The sequence below is a fragment of the Mucor velutinosus genome, assembly GCF_035048745.1.
Source record: "Mucor velutinosus strain NIH1002 chromosome Unknown tig00001572, whole genome shotgun sequence".
NCBI classification, from domain to species: Eukaryota; Fungi; Mucoromycota; class Mucoromycetes; order Mucorales; family Mucoraceae; genus Mucor; species Mucor velutinosus.
The window spans coordinates 390,759-412,948 of record NW_027041898.1 but is presented as its reverse complement, the minus strand read 5'-3'; the positions used below and the strand labels follow the sequence as shown (position 1 = coordinate 412,948).

General features: G+C 39.9%; 10 protein-coding genes across 10 annotated transcripts; 4 read left to right on the top strand and 6 right to left on the bottom strand.

The window, feature by feature from the left end:
• Positions 1-318: 318 nt before the first annotated feature.
• ATC70_013174 (uncharacterized protein) lies at positions 319-1,486 on the bottom strand (the record flags this gene model as incomplete). The annotated part of the gene is made up of 3 exons (XM_064832340.1): positions 319-505; positions 568-1,006; positions 1,063-1,486. The coding sequence occupies 3 exons, from the start codon at positions 1,484-1,486 to the stop codon at positions 319-321; spliced, it is 1,050 nt and encodes a 349-aa protein (XP_064687895.1).
• Positions 1,487-1,656: 170 nt separating this feature from the next.
• snf21_3 (ATP-dependent DNA helicase Snf21) lies at positions 1,657-2,746 on the bottom strand (the record flags this gene model as incomplete). The annotated part of the gene is made up of 3 exons (XM_064832339.1): positions 1,657-2,450; positions 2,508-2,571; positions 2,636-2,746. The coding sequence occupies 3 exons, from the start codon at positions 2,744-2,746 to the stop codon at positions 1,657-1,659; spliced, it is 969 nt and encodes a 322-aa protein (XP_064687894.1).
• A 2,285-nt stretch (positions 2,747-5,031) lies between these two features.
• On the top strand, positions 5,032-5,319 carry ATC70_013172 (uncharacterized protein; the record flags this gene model as incomplete). Its single annotated transcript, XM_064832338.1, has 1 exon — positions 5,032-5,319. The coding sequence occupies one exon, from the start codon at positions 5,032-5,034 to the stop codon at positions 5,317-5,319; it is 288 nt and encodes a 95-aa protein (XP_064687893.1).
• Positions 5,320-5,503: 184 nt separating this feature from the next.
• Positions 5,504-7,210, bottom strand: ATC70_013171 (uncharacterized protein; the record flags this gene model as incomplete). The annotated part of the gene is made up of 2 exons (XM_064832337.1): positions 5,504-6,928; positions 6,986-7,210. The coding sequence occupies 2 exons, from the start codon at positions 7,208-7,210 to the stop codon at positions 5,504-5,506; spliced, it is 1,650 nt and encodes a 549-aa protein (XP_064687892.1).
• A 225-nt stretch (positions 7,211-7,435) lies between these two features.
• ATC70_013170 (uncharacterized protein) lies at positions 7,436-7,862 on the bottom strand (the record flags this gene model as incomplete). The annotated part of the gene is made up of 2 exons (XM_064832336.1): positions 7,436-7,567; positions 7,635-7,862. The coding sequence occupies 2 exons, from the start codon at positions 7,860-7,862 to the stop codon at positions 7,436-7,438; spliced, it is 360 nt and encodes a 119-aa protein (XP_064687891.1).
• A 133-nt stretch (positions 7,863-7,995) lies between these two features.
• ATC70_013169 (uncharacterized protein) lies at positions 7,996-8,952 on the bottom strand (the record flags this gene model as incomplete). The annotated part of the gene is made up of 6 exons (XM_064832335.1): positions 7,996-8,115; positions 8,178-8,306; positions 8,357-8,427; positions 8,491-8,733; positions 8,805-8,855; positions 8,913-8,952. 6 exons carry the CDS (start codon positions 8,950-8,952, stop codon positions 7,996-7,998), a joined length of 654 nt encoding a protein of 217 aa, XP_064687890.1.
• Positions 8,953-12,623: 3,671 nt separating this feature from the next.
• ATC70_013168 (uncharacterized protein) lies at positions 12,624-14,594 on the top strand (the record flags this gene model as incomplete). Its single annotated transcript, XM_064832334.1, has 6 exons — positions 12,624-12,816; positions 12,875-13,008; positions 13,081-13,178; positions 13,232-13,576; positions 13,626-14,483; positions 14,540-14,594. The coding sequence occupies 6 exons, from the start codon at positions 12,624-12,626 to the stop codon at positions 14,592-14,594; spliced, it is 1,683 nt and encodes a 560-aa protein (XP_064687889.1).
• A 374-nt stretch (positions 14,595-14,968) lies between these two features.
• Positions 14,969-16,603, top strand: GET3 (Golgi to ER traffic- protein; the record flags this gene model as incomplete). Its single annotated transcript, XM_064832333.1, has 4 exons — positions 14,969-15,223; positions 15,281-15,784; positions 15,841-16,044; positions 16,133-16,603. The coding sequence occupies 4 exons, from the start codon at positions 14,969-14,971 to the stop codon at positions 16,601-16,603; spliced, it is 1,434 nt and encodes a 477-aa protein (XP_064687888.1).
• A 1,382-nt stretch (positions 16,604-17,985) lies between these two features.
• On the bottom strand, positions 17,986-20,276 carry YDJ1_2 (Type I HSP40 co-chaperone; the record flags this gene model as incomplete). Its single annotated transcript, XM_064832332.1, has 7 exons — positions 17,986-18,426; positions 18,492-18,804; positions 18,858-19,165; positions 19,226-19,873; positions 19,936-20,039; positions 20,108-20,152; positions 20,225-20,276. The coding sequence occupies 7 exons, from the start codon at positions 20,274-20,276 to the stop codon at positions 17,986-17,988; spliced, it is 1,911 nt and encodes a 636-aa protein (XP_064687887.1).
• Positions 20,277-20,755: 479 nt separating this feature from the next.
• ATC70_013165 (Rhodanese domain-containing protein) lies at positions 20,756-21,475 on the top strand (the record flags this gene model as incomplete). The annotated part of the gene is made up of 2 exons (XM_064832331.1): positions 20,756-21,079; positions 21,155-21,475. 2 exons carry the CDS (start codon positions 20,756-20,758, stop codon positions 21,473-21,475), a joined length of 645 nt encoding a protein of 214 aa, XP_064687886.1.
• Between the last annotated feature and the right edge of the window lie 715 nt (positions 21,476-22,190).

The following is a 22,190-nucleotide window of genomic DNA, read 5'->3' as shown; positions in this document are numbered from 1 at the left end:
TCAATTCCTTGAAGGCCATGTGTGGATTCTCTGCCATGGTTTTACACAATTGGGCAATTCGCTACGTGAGGATCAACAAACTTGTTCTGAATCTACTAAAATTTCAATATTGGCAGCCTATTTAGTTGACTCTTTGACCATTTTAAGGGCCCTCGTTCACATCATACAAGTGCTCTTTATAACATGTAAATCGATTCCATGATCCAACCATCATGTATTGATCGTTGTAATGCAAAATTGCATTGACCCAGACTCAAGTCCAGTTATCCAATAAAATGTGTGGGTCTAATCAAGTCTATCCAATATTCTATAACGAGTTTATTTCTTGGTGTGAGAGTAGATCTTGTGAATGCCCATAGCAGAAGTCATCAAGACGATGATTGAGGCACCAGAGATACTATAGATATCAGGGTATTCATGCAAGATAAAGATTCCAAACAAAAAGGCAAACACAACATCATTCATACGCATAAGAGTTCCTGGACCAGCAGGAGCCATTTGCAAACTACAGATGGATGTAGGGTGAGTATACAACACAACACATCAATATGGCCCGCAAAGACTTACCCTTGATTCAAGAAACATTGACCGACAAAAGCAGACAAACCCACCAAGAGCAGCATGCCATATTCATACCCACCCTGAGGCATGACAGGTGTTTGAAACATTGTCATACCGATAGGGGCAACGACGATGGACACCAAGCCAAAGTAAACCACATGCACCATGTAATGAGCACCTCTACCAATCTTGCGCACAGTGACATAGGCAACAGCAGACATCATGGCGCCTGCCAATGCACACAGCACAGCAAACAGTCTCTGCCATTCACTGATATCTTGATCCTGTGGACCATCATGGCTGCCAAACAAGAATTGAGGCTTGGATACAAGGACAACACCCACCATGCAAGCAACAGAACAGATACCGTCGAATAAAGTGAATGCTTCACCGAGGACGATGGATGCCAGAATGGCAGTGAAAGCAGGACCCAAGAAAAAGACAACTAACGACAAGAGTCAACAAACACACTACTTCCATCATGTGAGCCAATAGATATACCTGTAGCATCAGCTAATGGCAATTGGGTGATACTGTAAAAGAACAAACAGAGGCCCAAGGTGCCAGCTAAACCTCTGAACAAAAGCCAGCGACGTACACCAGGTTGGCCCAAAGGGTTGACCTTGAGAATAGCGCAGCCTAGCAAGCTGAACATGGTCTGCACAACGGAACGAGCAAACACAATTTCAAATGACGGAAAACTGGTGCCACTCAATTTGACAAACAAGGACATGGTAGAGAATCCAAGTGCGGATAGTGTCATAAACAGTAATCCAATGATTTCTCTGCGTTTGTTTTGATGATGTTGTTGTTGTTGTTTCTGTGCATTTCTTAACAGTGGCGTAGATTCGGTATGGCTGACATTGACAGTAGCCGATGATGTAGGCAATGATGGATGATTGCTGTTACTACTACTACTACTCATTTATAGAAAAGTGAAATGTTTAAGGAAGAGAGAGAGAGAGAGAGAGAGAGAGAGAAGACAGGCCAAGTAAAAAAAATTTTGCTCCCCTTTAAAAAAATTAAAGGGTTTAAGCTTTATTCAAATGAAGAACATGTGAAACATGATCCACTACTACTAGCAAGTAATATAGTTTAAAGATACACGCCGTTATCAACAACACGCTTGCAGCCATAGGTACTTCTACCGGCATTACAATCAGCGTAATGATCACAACATCTCATACAGTAATGTCCGCCATCAGGTTCAATCAAATTGACATAGTATCTGTAACCATAGCACATGGAGTTGGGGGGAGATCCAGCACCGTGGTTATCGTATTGTCCACCGCCATCCTTAGTGGAGAGTTCCCATGCAGCAGGATTGAATGAACCAGTAACTTGGACATAGCCAGCAGTGGTGTTCTGGAAGTAGTAGGAGGTCTTGATAAAGGTAACGGGCAAAGTACGAGCACCAGGTGCATTAGCACTGTTCTTTAAACAAAAGGGAACAGCGCTCTTTTCAGACTTGGAGATGGCATCATCATCTACCTTGCCATTGTTGTCTCCCTTTCCACCAGGAGTGGAAGGCAAGAAGAGACAGAAATCAGTCTTGCTGCTCACTTGAGCGGTCAATCCGTAGTTGTAAACGAGATCGCTGGTAGCAGTAGGAGCAGCAGAGGTAGTGGTGGAGGTGGAAGGCTTCTTGGTGGTAGTGGTGGTGGTAGAAGGCTTCTTGGTGGTAGTAATAGCGGTAGCCTTCTTGGTAGTAGTTGCCTTCTTGGTGGTGGTCTTTTTAGTGGTGGTCTTTTTAGTGGTTTTCTTGGTGGTGGTCTTCTTCTTGGTAGTAGTCTTCTTCTTGGTAGTAGTCTTCTTCTTGACGGTAGTAGATTTAGTGGTGCCTAAACACAATTTCTCAGCAACTTTCAAATTGCTACATTTGGAATTAACTAGAGTATATGGTAAGTATCGACGGGCAATGTCATGACATGATTGCGTCTTCTTACTTTGGCTGTTCAATGAAGTCAAGGTGGCGACCGAGATACCAGCCTTGGTGGCAACCTTATTACACTAAAGACATCAGAGGGTGTGTTAATACAGGTATGAAATACACAAAGATAATTGAATGGCTTACGGTATCTCCAGCAACGACTTTGTACGTCTTTGAGCAATTGGCAGGAAGTGCCTCAACAGAGATGGTTGCAGCAGCAATGCATGCAAGCGCGATAGCAATTGGAGTACGCATTATTAAGGAAAGTATAATCAAAGTGACCTACAAGGAGTGTTGCAGTAAATTGAAAGAGAGGAAAGGGAAGGTGGAGATAAAAGAAAAAGAGAGAGAGTTGGAGGGAAAAGAGAGGAAAAGAACATGAGATGATCCATATTTCTTATTCTTATATAAGGATTACCTGATGAACCCCGCAGGACGATTCCAGGCCCTGTTTCTCTCTCTATTGAAGGTGATATAATTTCCAATAACATACAAGTCAGTGCAACACATGTAAAGCTATGTTGCACCTCTCCAATCATCTATGGAGCATGCCGATCCCTCTAGAATTTAACGTTTACATGCTGCTTGGCGTATAAAGAAACCAGATTAGCACTTTTGGGGTGTTTTCTTGTGCTTTGAGTAAATTGATAGTTGTACATTATGAATCATTGATGCATGTAGTACCTTTTCCTAGCCTTTCCTTGTATAAAATCGATGCTAATCAAGATCATCATTACTAATTTCGAAGCAACTCAATACCGGTGTTTTAAAGTGTTGTGATTCAGGGACCACAGATAATACTCGAGTTGGCGCGGAAATACCAAATGTAGACAATCAACATGTACACCATGTCCCATTTCAGGATTTAACATTTTATATTTATATCCAACCATTGCACAATGTGTACGTGTACGTGTGCTGTGCTGTGCTGTGTGTGTGTGTGTGTGTTTGTGTGTGTGTGTGTGTGTGTAAAGCTGTATAATAAGAAAGGCAGCGTATCAAAACGATGATAACGCTCCTTGAAAGAAGGTTACATATTTTTATATCTAGAGTCTAGCGACTTCATTTCATTCTTCATCTTCCATTCAACAAATTTGAAATGTGAAGCAGCTTCTTCTTGCAACAATTAGGTAGCTAACACATATTCTATATATGCATCTGTATCAGCCAATGCATACATTCCAATGACACTGCTAAGCGAGTGCTCCGTTTGGCTATAGTATTTACCATCTATCAGGATGAGCAAACATCAAGTTGGGGATGCACTGGCTCAAAGTGCACAATGAAAGCCGAGCATGGCATGCGATTTCATTGGTTACAAGCGAGATGTTCAAAAATAAAATTTCTGTCTTACGATAGGAAGCACAAATCGTTTTTACATATATAAAAATAAATGGGCTATAAAAAGAAAATAACGAGGTAAAAGTCTTATTATACAGAATTGTTGTTTATGTCTAAAAATGTAACAATGCACTGTATTCATTAAAAAAAAAAAAAAAAAAAAAAAGAAAAAAAAAGAAAAAAAAAGAAAGACATCCTATGTGTAGGGTGTGATGGATGTACAGATGAGCAGATGTACAGGTACATGACACAAACCATGGATCCCAACAGAATCCTTATTGTCTTGCTTTCATCTAATCAGCAGAGAGAGAGAGACAGCAGTATGTACACGTACAACATTCACTCTTGGGTTGGACAAGAACTGAAAAAAGATGAGCCTTAAATTCAAGCATGTTGTTTGTACAAAATACAACACTTGGCATTTATCAGCGCGAATATTCAACGACCATTGAGCCTGTAGCACTGTATCTTTAGATCTCTATCTTTAGCAATGTGTGATATGTGCCTTTGTTTAGCCTCTAAAGTTGCTTCATGTACTAGTAGCAATCAAGTGCTGTAGCAAGGCTGGATTTCTAATGCAAAACTAAATTATGCATGTATGGAAATCAGGAGGGCGAGAGAGTGAAAGAGTGTATATGAGTATATGTATTCTAGAAAGACAAAACACCATAGCCAAGCAAACGACTTTATGATTCGAACCACCACATCCATTGGCCAACACGGGAATAAAGTCAGTGGGAACATCCGTCACCATACCTGCAATGCATTCAAGCAGAGTTTTCCATTATTGTTGGCTGCTACAATCACACCAAACATGCGGTTGTATGCATTGCAAATATTTCGCAAGTAGATTTATCATAGCAGCAACGATATGCACAGCAGCTGTACATTCTAAAATAAGCTATCCTTGCAGTTGTGGCATTCTACATTGTGCTTTAATTTGACCGACTACTGACATGCATGCCAATTGGCGATGTCTATTGCAAGTTTTGTATGATGCTAAGGAGAGGGAATTATCTCTCTCTCTCTCTCTCTCTCTCTCTTGAGAACATACCAAGCCAATACATAAAGCCAGTAGCATTGTGCTCTACATGTTGCATACAGGACAGTTTAAGATTCAAACTTCCATAGTATATAAAGCCTTTCAAGGATTTGCTTTTCACTCTCGATCATCTCACTGATAGTTTTACTATAAAAACATGCTCAAACTCTCTGCCCTTTGTGTTTTCTTTACCAGCGTTGCTATTGTGCTTGGCTGCGACACTGCTTGCTCTGCTTCGCAAGACCTAGATGGTCGCTGTTACTATTCGTGTACGGACAATGCTTGCTACATGTCTGGAAGTCATCACAGAGATCAGTTCTTGAATGGGCTCTCCACTCGTGGCTATGACTGCAGACCAGAAGGCTACAACACGCTGTCTTGCGCAAAGACTGGTAACTTTGGTGGCTGCTGGGGTCATATGTGGACCTGCGGTGCCAATTGTTGAATGTAAAAATCGTATTTTATATATAAAAAAAAAAAATGTGCCTCAAGTTATTTTTTGATCCGCTCTGCCAACTATAAAACACGGATTTATTGGATGAATGACAATGTAACAAAATCTTGACGATGAGAATTGGAGGAAAAAAAAAAACAAATAAACTACTATTTACAATATGCCAAGACCACATCTAATTCTCTTCTGCCTCTTCTTGTTGTTCTTCATCATCGTCATTATCGAGTCCTTCCTCTAAATCATACTCAAATGCAACATCCCAGCGAGATCCAGGTGCTTTTGCACTAATATACTTGATGAATCGCATCACACCTTCATCTCTCAACACCAAACTCAATTCATTTTGTCCTGCGGGCAAAGTCAATAAAGCGCCATCCTCATCTGCAGCCTTGTAAGTAGCGGGATCCTCTTCCTCGTCGTGAGGAGCCATATAGCATTCATAGCCACCCACATCACCGTCCTCCCAAGCACTTGGCTTGTTGACATGACAGAAAGTGACATCCAATACACCTTGACCTCTAGTGTTGGTCGTAGCTAATGTGTAATCATGACCAGGTCTGAAACGACGTGCTTCACCACGGTAGCCTACAGCCAACAGTTGCGTGATGGAAGCAAGCCATAATCTGAAAGCTTCAGATTCAAATCTCGACTTTAAATAGGCAAAAATGTCTCCTTCCTTGTCGTCGCTGTTGTTCACCATGTATCTTGAGCGATGAGGAGGGCCTTGCACAGTCCAGCCTGCGCGCACGCCTGTGCCGTGAGGCACAATGCGATGATTCTCAATGACATTGTCCTCTGTATCCAACTTGGTGGTGGCAGCGACTAATTTAGCCAAAGTGGGCTCGTTCAGAATCTCTTTGCACTGTACTGCTGATTCATCCAAGAAGCGTTCTGACATTTGTGAGACAATCTTCAGGTCCAAATAGTGGGGATTCATCCATTCTGCCAGTTCAACCATCACATCCTCTGTCAATCCAACAATTTCCTCCTCTTGTGGGTTCTCTACTTGGTATTTGGTAAAGCGATCACTGGAATCTTGTTCTTCTTGCAGCTGCTCCAGCGAGGATTTTGCAGCATCGGACTCTTCTTGCGATGGCTCCTTATAGCCAAACTCGCCTTCTTGAGGTATATGGAACCAGCCTGAAATGGAGAGACGGTTTCCGGGGCCAACGACTTCTTCAACAGAGTGGAAGGAGTGTCCTGGTTGCACGGTAAACATGACGAATTGGTTCCATTGAGGTGGGATGACGACAGTAGGCTCAGAAGCAGGGATACCCTTTTCAATGACGGGATACAGCTCAAGAGCACCACCATCCTCAGGTTGCCATGGTTTAGCAGGATCCGTCAAGTACAAGATGTATGATACACGACGGGTGCCAATCACATCATCGTGGTTGAGTAAATGACATCCAGCCTGATACGAGTTGATGCTCATGTCCATTTTTGATCCAGATAATGGTCCACAATCTGTCACTTTGGAGATGAACTTGCGGAATTCGGTTGAATAGATGGCATTTCTAAGCTCAAATAAGCTGGATAGTTGCTCGAGTTCGTTTTTGGGAAGACCATCCAGATTGGCCAAATCACCAGTTTGATTGACCTGATGACACATCAGCCATCATGTTCCTCAATACGTTTACTCCAACCCCATGCTTACCTTGTAAATGTCTGTCTCCTTTAAAGTGAAGTGCAAGTTGGACAAGATTTCTTTGCGAACTTTTTTCAACAAATCATTGTTGATCAAAGTGTCAATCTTGCAATGAAGGTAAGGCTTTGATTCCTTGAATTCCTTTTCAATGATGGCAGTGGATTCAGCTTCCATGAGTCCCTTGTGGAACTTGTCTTCAGGGTTGGTATCGAGCTTCTGTCTCTTGTTGGCCATGATATACAAAAGGAGTTGGATAAACGAAAGAAAGAAAAAAGAGAGGTGGCTTTTTGGTCCCTGTCAGTATAAACGCTTGAAAAAAAAAAACAAAAAAAAAAGGAAAGCGGGGTAACACTCGATTTTTTACTCCACATCAAAATGACAAGAGAGATCATGATGGCTATTATACATGTGGATGAATAAAAAGAAAGGAGGGGCTTTATTTACAGGTATATCATTCATCTATTTCTGTTGGTTGAGGAGTTTAGCCAAGAATCCCTGGCTTCCATCCTTGTTGGCATCAAGCGAAGATACCATGCCAGAGTAGTATTTGGGATTGCTGGCAGGAGACAAAATTCTCTCGGATAATGTGTACTATGAAATGCAGTCGAAATGAATTCACTTGCTCACACACACACACACACATCCCTCATAACACTACCTTTTCCTTGAATTCATTGTTCAATAGCTTCTCCAATGCCAATAATTCCTTTTCTGCTTGAGCTACGTTCAATGTCTCTTCATTCAAGAGTGGTTTTCTAAAGGTTTCTTCAATGCGAGTGGATAAAACTTGCTTCAAATCTCTGTTGGGTCTCACTTTATCGACAGGCCATTTCTGAATAACCTTTAAAAAGGAGCGATATAAAGGTTGAATTTCGTTTGATGCCATGATGTGTTTTATTGAATGTGAAAAAAAAGAAAATGTATATAAAATGCCACAACCAGGGTACAGAGGAAGAAGCTTTTTCTTTTTTTTTTTTTTTCCTTTCATTTTCCGGACTTTGAACATTTTTTTTTTTTTTTTAGTTGACAAGTGGATCTTGTTCGAATGGTATAGGATCCTCTTCAATGCCTAGCTCTTCCTTCAACTCACTTGGATTGCCAGGATAGTGTTCTGTCACAGTTTTGAATATCTCTCGAAACTGAAGTCATAGAGTGAGCATACACTGAGTCCCCGGTTCATTTGCTCCAATGCCATCCTTACCATGCCTCTTCGTTTCTTCCATAATTGTCTATATGTGTCAAAGTCATCATTGGCTCTTTTTCTCTTTTCTGGAGGAATCAATACAGTGCCAGATTTTAATTTCTCCAGTTTCTCTTTCAGTTGCTCATTCTATAGTTATCTTATGAGCAACATATTGCTTCAACATGAGCAGAGCATACCTCTGTTTTGGCTTTTTCCAATAATTCCTTTGCTTCGTCTGTTGTTGGCTCGCTTCTCGTCTTTGCCAATACTGCATCATGCCATTAGCACCACAAATAATCGTCCAGCTCTCCACTATCACCACGGAGCTTACCTTGGTCTAATGTCCTGTTCTCACTTGCTAGTGCATCGTGTTTCTCTGCGAGTTCTTCCAATGACTTTTCCATGGCTCTCACTTCTTTTTCTGAGGGCACATCGTCCAATGATTGCTTGGCAGAGTAGATGGTGGACTTGCCGTATGTTTTCGATATGATGGATTCATCTTTGACCAATTGATCCAGTGCTTTTGTAATAGCTCCTTTGGTGTATTTGGCATGTAAGTTGTTGAATATATCAGCTAATTGGACATCATCATATTAGTTGTGTGATCATGGCTATCTTTGCATGATATAGATATTGACTACGTACTGGCACTGTAAGGTCTGTTTACTTTTGTCAAGTACTCAAGCACAGCAATTTCTAGTAAAAAAAAATAAGACATTGCTGTGCATTAGACAGTATGAGCCAAAGCTATACCTTCTTCTTTCTTGGTGCTTCCTGCTTTCTTTTTAGCCATATTGAAGAAAAAGAGTAAGCAATTCCAATTTGGAAATTACACTTGGATGAATTTTTTGTAAACTCAGTGTGGCTAGCTGTTAAAAAAGATGAGAAAGAGGAGCTGGATCAAGAGCAACAGGTCCTTTATAGGGCCGTGACTTGACCAAGCTTGCAACCTATCATCACTTGAATAAGTTAAGCATTCCTCTACAATGACAAAAACTAAATAGCTATCAATAGCCTACAAATCTATACATATGTACCAGCATGTACAATAGCGTTTGTTTTAATTTGTTTCAGCTGCTTGGTACAACACGTTTGCTGCTCATCACGCATGTATAAAGTGCATGCTGCTGTTGTTGTGATGGCAGGTAGTAGGGCATTAAAGACGCGATAGTGGCCATGCATCTACTTGATCCGCGCAGCAATAGTAGATACTAAGGCATATATCTAATTGTGCATTGAATCAAAAAAAGGACGAATATAATGGATTATCTTGAGTGTATTATTTTGGTTTTATTTCATCTCGACGGTCGAAAATCGATTTTTTTATTAGATGATGTTGATATTAAAGCTTTCAGATTAGCCTCTTCTTCAACTGATAGCGCTATCTAAAAATGCGCAGGTAGCACGGTTGTTGAGAAATGCGTGCTTTTTGAAATTTGCAAATTTAGATGACTAATAAAAGCCATTGGATTATTATACGAATGCTGGTTTTATGTGTAGTAAACGTTGTAGAGAATACTTTGGTTGATTAGGGAGTGTTGTGTTTGGGCTTGCTGAGAACGATGTCGATGAGTAGTGAGGAAAAACAATGAAAATGGACAAATTTCAAAGGGCCGTACCGCTGGACTTTACTAAATGAACAAGAGCTTCAAGCTTAATAGTTTCTGTTTCTTTTTCAACTCTCTATATGATGGTATGGTTTTTAGAGATAAACAAAAAACGTTTTGAATATCCTCTGCTTGTAGCTCATAAAATATATGATATTGAGCAAATTTATGAAGGGAGCGTACATCTGGTACTTTAAACTCACATATTATGACGAATATAGCGTAGAACTATCGTATGGTCTTTGTCTTGTGCAAATCCAATGAATATTTGTCGAGATATATCCAAAAAAGGGTGTCATGCAAAATGATGGATTTTTCTTCAAAATCTGCCTGTGATAGCAAGCGAAAAAGTTGGGTGACCTATTTTTGGTCAGGACAATATTGTCAATATTTTAGGATAGATTCATGCCAGAGCTTCAAGCAATAGCTCATTCAATAGGAAAAGTTTTGGTCTACAATGTTTAGTAATGCTTAACAAAATATTCTGATGACAGATACTGATTAATCTTTAGAAAACAGTCAAAAAGTCGCAAAAGTTATCTCATCAAAAACCAGTTGAGCAATGTACACCAGAGACTTGATATAAATACCATTGTATTTTCCTTGCAATTCTCTACAAGTTTTATATAAGTTTGAAGGGGTGTTTACTATCAAGAATCAAGTGATTTTAAGGTCGATAGATTTCGGAATCCTATGGATCATCATTCAGAACAATAGAAATTGAAGCTCCGTTTAGCTTTCGCATGTGTACACCACACATGTATGCATTTGACCAAGCATTTTAAAAATCGGAACGTACGAAAAGGGGCCATATTTACTTGCTGGTTTCAAGTTATCAATAGATACTTGACATGCTGAAGAATCTTGTTGTCAAGACTAGACAACTGTAGCTTGCTTTATTCAAGAATAATAACTTTTCCAACTTAAAGTATGTATATTTCCCCGCTTGAAAATAGCATTTCCAATGTCGATTATCTATTGAACCAGGCTAGATAAAAAGCAAGCGCTGACTGGAAAGAAAAGTCGTCGTTTTCCTTTTTTTTCATATATATTTATTTCAGCAGATGGCTTTTGTCCGTGAAGTGAACTAGACTAGATTCCCATCATAAACAAAGCCCAAAATAAATGTCATCTCAATCAAACCATGCTACCATCAGCAGATAGGCATGCATAATAATAGTATTAGCATGATGATAACAAGGGTTAAATGCTCTAAAATAAGAGATGACAGATACTAAAGTAAATGTCAAGGGTATTGTAATGTGTTGTAACATAAATATACCTAAAAAGGATACAGGCTCAACAATAAAGAGCTATTCTTCACGCATGATTCAAAAACCATATATTGAAATACCGTTCTTGATCCATCAGATCAACAACTAAATGACCCAACAAAAATATATAAAGTAATGGAATCACTGGCAACTACTAAACTGCTGCCAGATAAGAGATATAAACCAAAAAATAATATAAATAGAGACGTAGAATATACATTTTATTGCACATTATCCTAATTTCGAATAAAGAAGGATTTTAACAGTATTCTACCTGCTTTTTTAACCCCTTTTTACTGCAGTCCGCACTAAAATGCCATTTGTACACTATCCAATTACATAACCAATCTAGCAAGAGACGACATGATGTGGTGGGGAATGTGTCCTTCTATCAATTTGAAGGCTCTCAGCTCGATTCTTTGTATTTAAGTTGCCGTTCTTTCTCGCATTTTATTATTAACGTGCGATGTTATTCGTTTCTCTTGTCATCTGTCGTGTGCAGAGATATGGTTTATGAGTGTAATATGTATGCAAAAGAATAGATATGGGATAAACTCGATTTTTATTATTTTACAAATTGGTTTGAAATTTATGCCAATTAAAAGGTTTTGCACACAGTCGTTCCCTCATCATCTCAAATACTGTCTCAAGTAATAGTTAGATGATAGTGGTGCTACCGTGAGTTTTTCTACGTTTCCTTTCTACTTTGGTAGTCTTAAGTATTGTTGCAACACCACAGGAGGTAAGTAATAGTCGAGAGCGATAAGGTGTAATTTGAGTATGTTACATTCATTAATATAGATGTTCAGCATAATGTACAATGGAAGGTCGGTATGCTTTTTCTCAGAAATATTATAGGTTAGCAGCACTGAGCATCATGGTTTGAGCAGCGCATCAAGTCTTTTTTTTTAGGTGAAGCTACTGATAACTCCACTCTCACTACGTACTTTATATCTTTCCTATCATCAAGCGGTGCAGTTATGTAGGACATACATCTTTTAATCAGGCAGAAAATTTTCTTCTCACATCACATCTTTGTTAATTGAAAAGTATAGCGAGCACATTGCTATTCATTTTGCAGGGTAAAATATCGCTTTTAAATAAACAATTATTTAATCAATATCAATGGTAGTGTATTAAAAAAAAAACATGGCAACTAATTTTTATCCACTCATTAGATTCATGTGGTCAAATGATTTGACTGGTAGTAGTAATGCCAACAAATATTTTCTACTAATGACACTTTGGTTTCTTGATGAAATCACTCGTGGCTCTTGGATAGCACATGCATGTATCTTTCAACCAGACCTTTATTACTGCCAGAAAAATCAGACTCGTGTCAATTTGAAATTCATGTGTAAATGCTGCCTAAATCTCAATTTGGGCGTGGCCGTCCCACACATACACTCTACGGAGAGAGCACACACAAGCCAAATCTAGCCAATCGTAACCCCACGATTGATTTCTTAAATTTCGTAACAAGTTTACATGGACGCTGTGTGTATGTAATTTTTTTTTTTCTCCTCTCTCTTTTTTTTCTTTTTCTTTTCAACATTTATTTTTTCAAGCAAAGAGGTGGAGACATGTCAACAATCACAAATTCCCTTGCAACAGTGTCAAGTGGGACAACTCTACTCGCACTGTCACTAATAGCCGGCGTCAGCTATTATTACCTGTTCAATGATAAACGCTTTTCATTATCGGAAAGACTATACTTTTTGATATGTAAACGAAATATCCAGGAAGCTTTGCTGGAGCATGAATTATTGGAAGAACGTAATTATCATTCAGAACAATATGCGCACATGTATATTTACTCCTTTTCATACTACAGCTGAGCCCGAGATCATTACAGAAAACACACAATTCGTCGACATCAATGGCCATCGACTTCGGATCGTGCACATCATTCACGAGTTGGGCAGTAAAGTACCTTTGATTGTGTTTATTCATGGCTTAGGTGGACAGGTAATAGCAGTATGCTCTCTATTGGTATTTAGTAGTATTGTATTTACACACACTCTCTTTTTGTTTGACCAGGTGTCACAATGGAAGTGTCAAATCGAGTACTTTTCGCATACCGCACACATCCTTGCCATTGATTTACTGGGTTGCGGCAAGAGCGAAGTGAGTAAAGAGTAAGTAGGCCATTTGAATCAACCAGCATTCAAGTGAAATAACATGGATCTAGCTGGGAGTCGTACACAACGGCATCTCTCGTGGACGATGTGAAGAAGCTATTACTGGATCGATACAAATATCCGGCGACAGTCATCATTGCTCACTCGTATGGTTGTTCAATAGCATCCTCTGTTGCAGCATCACCTGAAATACAAGCCAGTTTGAAAGGACTCGTCTTGATTGCACCCAAGGAACACATCAACGAGACACAAAAACGAAATCAGAATAAACTGAGGTGGATACCCAATTGGCTCTTCAATTGCGCCAGAACAGCCGATAGAAAAGGCGGATTGCATTCAAAAAGTGTGGATCGCTTCTTGGGTACAGAGATTAGTGATGTAGATATTCGAAGAAGGTATGTATGTAAAGGTTGTTATGGATTTAGAGATATTCATATGTCACAGTCAATTGCAATGGAATCTTCAGAGCAGGTCATCTGTATACAAGCGGTTTGTAAGAGGAGCGAGCTTCCCGGATAAAAGTGTTTATGACAAGATCAAAGTGGGCGTGCTGCTGATAGGCGGTGGACTAGACACCATTACGCCACCTACTGAAATGAACTTGATCCGCAATCATCTACTTGGTTTGGATGCTTCTCAAGACAACCAATGGGATGCAGTGACACCATCTGATAACATGCGAGTGCCTGTACCCTATGTGATCCCTGATGTGGGGCATGTGCCTATGGTGGTGCATCCAGAGCTGGTGAACCCCGTTATCTCTGATTTTTTGATCAAAAACTGTGGACTGAATACACTAAGTGGCGCATGGCAGATATTACACAAAACCAAAGGCGAGAACAAGTGGGATTTAAAGAACTATGCAAAATGGGTCAGCATTGCCAACATCACAGAAGAGCCTATTGGTCCCTCGCTGTTCAGAGCCATGAAAGTAATGCGTCAAACAGATACAGCGCACTGCCCTTCAGCTTTACTCGCCAAATATCCTGAAATTCGCTTTATTATTGACATTTCCAACGACACACCACCTTACAGAGCGACTGATTTCGAACACTCGAGGATCGAATACATCAAGTTCAAAACCGTGTCCAAGATTCCGCCTACAAGGGAAGAAGTAGCCAAGTTCAATGAGATTGCAGCCTCGTGTTGGGCAAAAAACCCAGATGCCCAGGTTGCTGTGCATTGTCATTATGGATTCAATAGAACTGGGTTCTTTATTTGTTGCTATATGATTGAAAGACTGGGTGTTGCTGTGCCTGATGCACTGCGCTATTTCAAAGTGGTCAGGCCACCAGGCATCAGGTAAGTTGTCTATATACTTAAGGCCATTCCACATTGACTCACCCGTTTATTCTTAGACATACACACTTTATTGATGAACTGTATCTACGCTATGTATTGAACCAACGATGAGAAATCTAGATGCCTAAAAATATAGATGTACATTTGATATTTATTAAATTTCCAATACTATGTATTCTCCTGATTTTTGTAGATACGATTAAGCTCCTTTGCTGTGACAGTAGTAGTAGGAGGAGAGGGAAAAAAGTGATTTACATCAAGAATAGTAATAAAAAGGGATATATCTTGCTTTAGACAATAAAATCAAGGTTGAGACTATTCCTACCACCAAACCAGTCTCTGACAGAGCGTGCTTGTCTCCCCTATTCCTCCTCCCCTGATTTTGTAGTATCACATCCTGCCCAGAACATGCATGAAGTATATAAATACAGCTCTCTCAGATGGCCCTTTTACTCATTTGTTGTCAATACACATCACTTCAAAACATGCCTTGCCTGGGATCACGCAAGAAATCCACCGCTTCCACCGCCAGCAGACAGCAAAGTACGTCCTATATAGTAAACGGAAGATTCATGCCACCTAATTACGTTGAGCCCACTTTGTCCTCAGGTATCAATGGCTCAACGAAAGCAGAAAGTGTCGCTAGTCAACAATCTCAAACTGCAGCGCAGATAAGGCTGGAATACAATGAATTGCAGTCAAAAGCAAGTATATCATCCCCTTCCCTTCTCGTGACAAATGTTCCCCTATTTCTTACTCCTTGGTGTTGTATGTATTAATGCTTGATTTCTTATTAGAACAAGGCTCATCTGGAGACGATTGCAAAGCAAACTTCTGAGCTAGAGAAATTAAGACAGCAGCTTAATGAATCTGTCACATGTCAGCTCTCCATCGCTGAATCAACAGCAGTACCCAAAGAGGACCAAGGCAACGGCGAAACCACAATGGCGTTACTAAGCCTGGAAGCACGGAACAAGGAAACCTTAGCAACCTTGGCAGAAAAGGAGGCTTTGCTCGAAAAGAAAGAGCAACAACTCCAAGAATTGATGCAGAAAATGCATCAGCAGCAGCAGCAGCAGCAGCAAGAAAGCACCATGACTACCACCGCTGTAGAGTCAGCAAGCAGTACCAGTGTCGAACACGAGGATTTGTACACTCAATTGGCTGAAAAAGACAAATTACTGCAAGATCAACAAGCGCAGTTGGAGGAACTGAAAGCTCAGTGGGAAGCAGAGAGGGCTGAATTGATCAAGCCTGCTTTGAAACAAGTTACGGCTCAATTGGAGGAGCTAAAAGAGACTGTAAGCAATGTGTTGAATAGTTCATCTTGGGGAAAATTATACTCACATACAAACAGAACAAATTTGCTGTGGAGAGATTAACCGAGAAAGAAAATGAACTGGCAGAACTTCGCTCTCAATTGAACAGAAGAGATAGAAAGCCAAAGCACTCATCCTCCAGAGAACAGGAGCATCAAAAGAGGCTGAACAGACTCACGATGGATTTGGAGAACGATCGTTTATTAATACAACGACTGGATGAACTCAATCAGCAGTTAGAGGTGAGCCCCCCCCCCCCAATGTTGAATTACTACTTTATTGTTTAGACATGCTCATCCTCCTTTTGCTATATTATAATGTTATACACAGACACAAAAGCAAAAGCATGAATCCATTCTTGCATCACATGCCAAGGCACTCGCTGAAAAGGACCAAGCTCTTGTTCAGCATGAAAAATCATTAAAGCAACTGAAAATGAACCATGAAAACGCCACAAAGTCATTGGAACAAGGGCATTTGCATCAGTTGAAAAAGCTACAGCTGCAACATGAAAAGGCATTGGAGGATCTGAAAAAGAGACTCAAATATGCAGAGTCTCACGCAAAGTCAACGGTCAATGATGAGCTGGATCAGATATTGGTCGAGTTTGAGCAATCCCAACACATGCATTCGGCACAAGTGGCTTCGTTGCAACAATCCTACCAAGAACAGATTTCAGTGATGCGGTTGGGCCAGCAAGCAGAGATAAGACGTCTGATAGGCAGCAGCAGCAGCGGTAGCAGCACTGTTTCCAAGTTGAGAAACAATGCAAAGTTCAACTGGCCACCTGTAGCCGTCTAACTTTATAAAAATGTGGTTTAACATAATAATAAAAAAAAAAAAATATCATTCACGGCATAAAGTCTCCAAAACGACCAAAGAATAACCTTGGAGTCACGATTAACATCAAAGACCCCAACCAGATCTGCGTATCGTGTAAAAAGCGTTATTTCCTGAGGGAATAGTTCAACAAGTACTTAAAGAAAAAAGCTCATAAACTCGCTTGAATAAAGAAGCGTTAAACACATAAAAGATGCAGCGAACAACAAATAGTAAGTAAAATCAATGAAAAGCAGAATGAAATGTTTTTTTTTTTTTTTTTTTTTTTTTTTTTTTTTTTTTTTTTTACTGATGCCTTGATAACAGAGCCTTAGTTTGTAGTCTTCTTTTTAGCTCGGTCGATTACCTACAAACAATGTATCAGGAATCTCACCTCCTCAGTCCACAATTCATATCCTTTGCAGAAGCTATACATTTCAAGTACGAAGCAAGAAACACGGAGCGAAAGAAAAGGCGAGTGGTTGGTTGCCTATTTTTTTTTTTTTTTTACCTTCTTCTTCTTTGCTTCGTATTTGTTGCTTACCTTGCTTCATTATTTAGCTGTTCATGAAGTCGATATCGGCCATTACAGGCGCATTTTATTTCGACATGTATCCCAACACTTGTAAAAATGCGAAATGAGATCATTGAAATAACCTTTTTCCACACTTTAGCAGGTTTTACGCTCTGAGGACACAGGCAATGTCCTGCACGTCCTACATTTAGTTATTCAGCGAATAATAGTGTCAAACTTAAGATTAAACTGACATCATGATGTACGCGTGGTGCCTACGAGCTTTTTGAAATGAGAACTCTACCAAATGACGTATTTTGAGATCGACAAGATCATCGCATTCCATAACTGGGTTAAGATTCAAATACATGATCCAGACCATTTATCTGTATGAGCGAGTGGCGTATTATTAATATGCTTGGCAAGCTGACAGCACAAACTACCATCGATTCTCGCAGAATATCATGCACTGATGTTTGCTAATAAATGTCAGCATATCTAGGCTCTTCGACATCTCGATTTAGGAGATCTGGCATCTGTCAAAATGTGCAGTACATTGCTTCAACGGTTTTGAGTCATTGTTATCATGCTTGAGATGCAATAATTTCAGTCAACAGGTTTTAGAGTCGCGCGTTACCTTGGTACTACAGTATATACACAGTACCTTGGACCAGCATGCATACTAATACTGTATGATAAATCGAGCACAAGCGATGCATTTCAGTTGATGCCACCGCTTAATTATTAAACATGCCTAAAAGGCGAATCCCGCGAAATGTGTCTCTGGTTTCCAGATGCGATAAAAACTCATTTTTTTAATTTATTTTCTATATAAGGCCATTTTAATTAATTAATTAATAAACATGTCTTGAACAAATGATTCATAATCCATTTCATTATCAGAATAGCTCCTAGGCATCATCTTTTTGAGATAGTCTATCATGGAGACAGGGATCTGGCTCATTTTCAGATCCAGTTCCGTGACAAAGGGTTTATCGCCAGCGATGGTTCTGAAAGAATCGAGCAATTGACCCGGTGTCGTTTTGTCCTCAGTAACAGACACCATGAATCGAATAAACTGTTCAAATGACATAAAGTCATTGTCGTGTGTGATGTCGTAAAAGATGCTTTCCAGGCGTTCATTGTCGTACACAATGCCTAGACTTGATAGAGCGTATTTGAATTCAGATGCGCTCAGTGTGTTGGTATAATCTTTGTCGAAATATCTAAATGTTTGCTCGAATTCTTCCAATTGCACTGGCGTCAAGTTGGTCATGTTTCTCGACACAATCTAATAGGTGAGCTCATGTTAGTCTTTCTGGACCCTTCACACTACTTTTCATAGAGAAAACTCACCTGGTTCTGTATAAACGCACTCTTCTTTTGCACTGCTTCTTTCACCAGATCCAAACCAAAACTGAGGTCCTCTAATGAGTACACGGTATAATCGTTTTCCTCTGTGTTTGCCTCTATACATTCTTGGTCTAGTATGTGGATCATTTGAAGAGATTCTTGCATTGGCTCAAATGAATTGGTCAATCCCTGAACAAGTGCAAGCTGGGATTGAAGGCTTCCTTCCAGATCGACTAGTTTAGCTGAGATGCTATCTAACTGTCTCTGAAATTCATTTGCTGCCTCGGCAAAGGCCTTTCGTAGACCCTCCTTGATCCTAGAGCAAAATTAGTGTGCGCAATTAGGCGTTACTCTGTGTGTGCTACTCACTCTCGAATGGTACGGTTGATTCTGCGATGGTATTTAGCTTCATTCTGTAGTAAAGTGTTCCATGTATTGTCCAAATCCTTCAGTGTGAGTCCAGCAGGTGGGTAGTATGGCTTCAGGTTGTATGTTTTGGCTTTGGTTTGAATGTTGCCTAGCAATGCATCGATGTTTCTCTTTTCAGCAACCCACGAACGTTTATCAGTGCTCTTGTAAATGTCGAATGCCATGCTCTTTTGTTTGGCGTCAATGTAGCTGTCTGTTAGCTCTGTATTATCCCATTCTTCTTGGATAAACTCGACTGCTTCCATCAACTAATGAAAAAGCAATGTCAGTGGGCCATCAATGTTGGGTAATGACGTGTATCTACTTACAGCACGCACTCGTAGCTCATACTGATGCTCCATATCACACACGGACAATAGCACATCAGCAAATTTAGCCACTCTTCTGCCAGCCGTTTCAAATTCATCTCTTGCTGAGAAAGCGTGAAAGTATTCAGCTACGTAGGTCATGACAGACTTTTCATCGGGTTTCGAGATATCACACACATCTTCTACATCCAGCAATTGAGGGATATTCAACTTTTTAGCCGCTTCAAATGCAATAGCTGTGTTGCCATGTCGGTCGCTCTTATCCAGCGCGTGATAATCAATCAGTTCTGGGTGATGGTGATGAATCAGGGCACAAAAGGCCAAACCGTCTGTCCAGCTGTAGGTGAAATCCCGAATGTCGACATCGTGGTAGTTGGCCGTTTTACGCTGACACCAAAGCAGCAGACCTTCTTTGGCATTTTTACCGTCTTCGTTGATGTCTGCAATGGTGAATCGAAGAATGATGGTCCATAACATGCCCAAGACAAGCTTCAAGTTTTTGTTGACAATGTCTTCAGCGCCAATATTGGTGAGCGCCACGCCTCTCAGTTTGATGAAATCCAAAGCTTTGTTGACGTTTTCCATCTTTTGAAAAATCATGCCTGGATTTTGATTGAATGGTTTGAGTGATTCACCACCAATAATTTCCTATATTTCAAAAAGTAAGGAAAATTTGCCGATAGTGTGTATGTGAGCGAGTAACGAATTACCAGCAGCTGGATCAAACGAACACCATTTGCTAAATCTTCGTTTAAATGGACAATGTTGGGTATATTTTTCAAGTCTAATTTGTTGTTGACCCATTTCGTAAAGGCTAAAAGAACGGGATGTTGAGGATGGGAGGGGAGGCGACACACATTTGAGATCGTTTACTAAACTTACTCTTTTTCTGAATAAGCTCCCAGGCATTGACCATCTGCTTCTTTTCTATCATGCACACAGGAAAAGATCTCGGAGCTTAATACCTGTGATTGAATGCACATCGTTATCATCATTTACCTTCAAATGACTTTTTCAAGGGAGTCTGACCATAATTTGAGTAAATTGCCATTGTGTTAGTAAATAAGAAAAAGTGTACAAGTAACGAGAAAGAAGAGCAAAAGAAATAAAGGCATTTGAAATAGGCTATTAAAGATATGGGATAATGAAAACAATATGAATTTTCCTTATTAAGGATCAACATAAACAACACATCTCTAACTATGGGCTGCTTTAACTCCGAGAAGCTCAAGGTGTCTCATGTTAATTTTAAGCGTTGATACATCTGGGTGTGCTTATAAGCATCGTTTTACAAAAAGCACAAAGAGAAAGTTTTATGTTTTAAATGCACACACACACACACACACACACACACACACACACACTATAATGACGAGCTGATTATTTCATGGCATTGAAATGGTGGAATGTTGTCAATATGTCATCACATTTGGAACCCCTTCAGTGTCTCTTATAAAAATCCCCAGATTTTCTTGCTTTTGCCTGCATTAATCTTTTCTTCTTTTCTTCTTAATTTTACATATCACAAAAATGACCTCTATTCCTGCTGCCGGTACAAGACCTCCTGTCACTGTTACTAACAAAGTCTCTGAATTCCTGCTGGATCCTTGGTCTACTGTCAAGGTTGTTGTTCCCTCTGCTGCTCTTCAAGTCATTATCCATCAAACCTGTCTCAAAAAGGCATCTTTACGCGAATTGACTTTGGGTCTTACCTTGTTGAATGCCATCTGGTTTGCCACCACTTTGAATATGAGCTACATTGAAACACCATTACTCGCTAATGTCCCCAGTCTCGATGAGAACCAAAAGCTGGATGTAGGTAGACACCGTTTTAATTGGATCAACAAGATCGAGGTAAGGTTTTGCATAACAAGGCAATGTTGGGGGCCGCTGGGAAAATTAATGCACGCATACACATACACACATTAGGCTACGGTCAGCTTATTGAGTCTCGATCTCTATTTAAATTGGAACGAACGCATTGCAAGACATGATGGATTCGTTGACAACGTGTTAAAGACTGCTGCTCTTGCACCCATCGCCATCACTGTTGCACAGTCTGTTTACTTTTTACCAAGATTCAACAAGCGTGCTGAACAAGTTGCAAAGGGTGGTGCTACTGCAAAGGAGCTCTGGGATAAGGATCCCTTCTTCTTGAAGGGGCATCGTGCTTATATCACTTTGGACACGCTCAAGATTTCTGCATTGGCTGTTGCTGGTCTCCGCTTCGGTTTGATGTTGAAAAACTAATTTATCGCTGTAAAATAAACATGGATATTTGAATATGATGAAATGTTCTTGATATGGACAGACGTGATGAATTGCAGTGAGTATGCAAAAGCGCCAACCTGATATTTTTTTTTCTTTTTTTTTTTTTTTTTTTTTTTTTTTTTTTTTTTTTTTTTTTTTTTTTACAAAGGTAGAGGAATTTCACTAAGGATTGATGGTGGGTTTGTTGAAAATGGTGTGATTCGCTGTTGCTCTATCATTGTAAATGTAATGCATAAATTAAAATGATTCTTTCTAATGCAAAACGCCTTAAGCCTTGAGTGCAACCTTTCCAATTCTTAATGTAGTTGAACCATGACAATCAAACACATGGTATGCTCAAAGAACCAGCCGTTACCAATGAGTACATGGAAAACAATTCATATTTTCGTCATACCCTAATTTGTGACAGATACTTCACCTCTCGAAATGAAACTAAAACGTAGCGACACTCGTACTCACGGCATTAAAAAAAAAAAAAGAAGCACAATAGATCGACAGTATCAGATACGAAACAGTAGCACCACAAGATATTGCTGCCTATGCAACATAGAGTTCGACAATTACCAATCAGCAATAAACCATCGCAGATCAATTCACAATATCAAACGCATTTACCCATTGATCAAACTGGAATTGGAGCCAGATATATGTAGATACCGAAATCATCTCTACAAAGCGCATCATACGTGTCTGA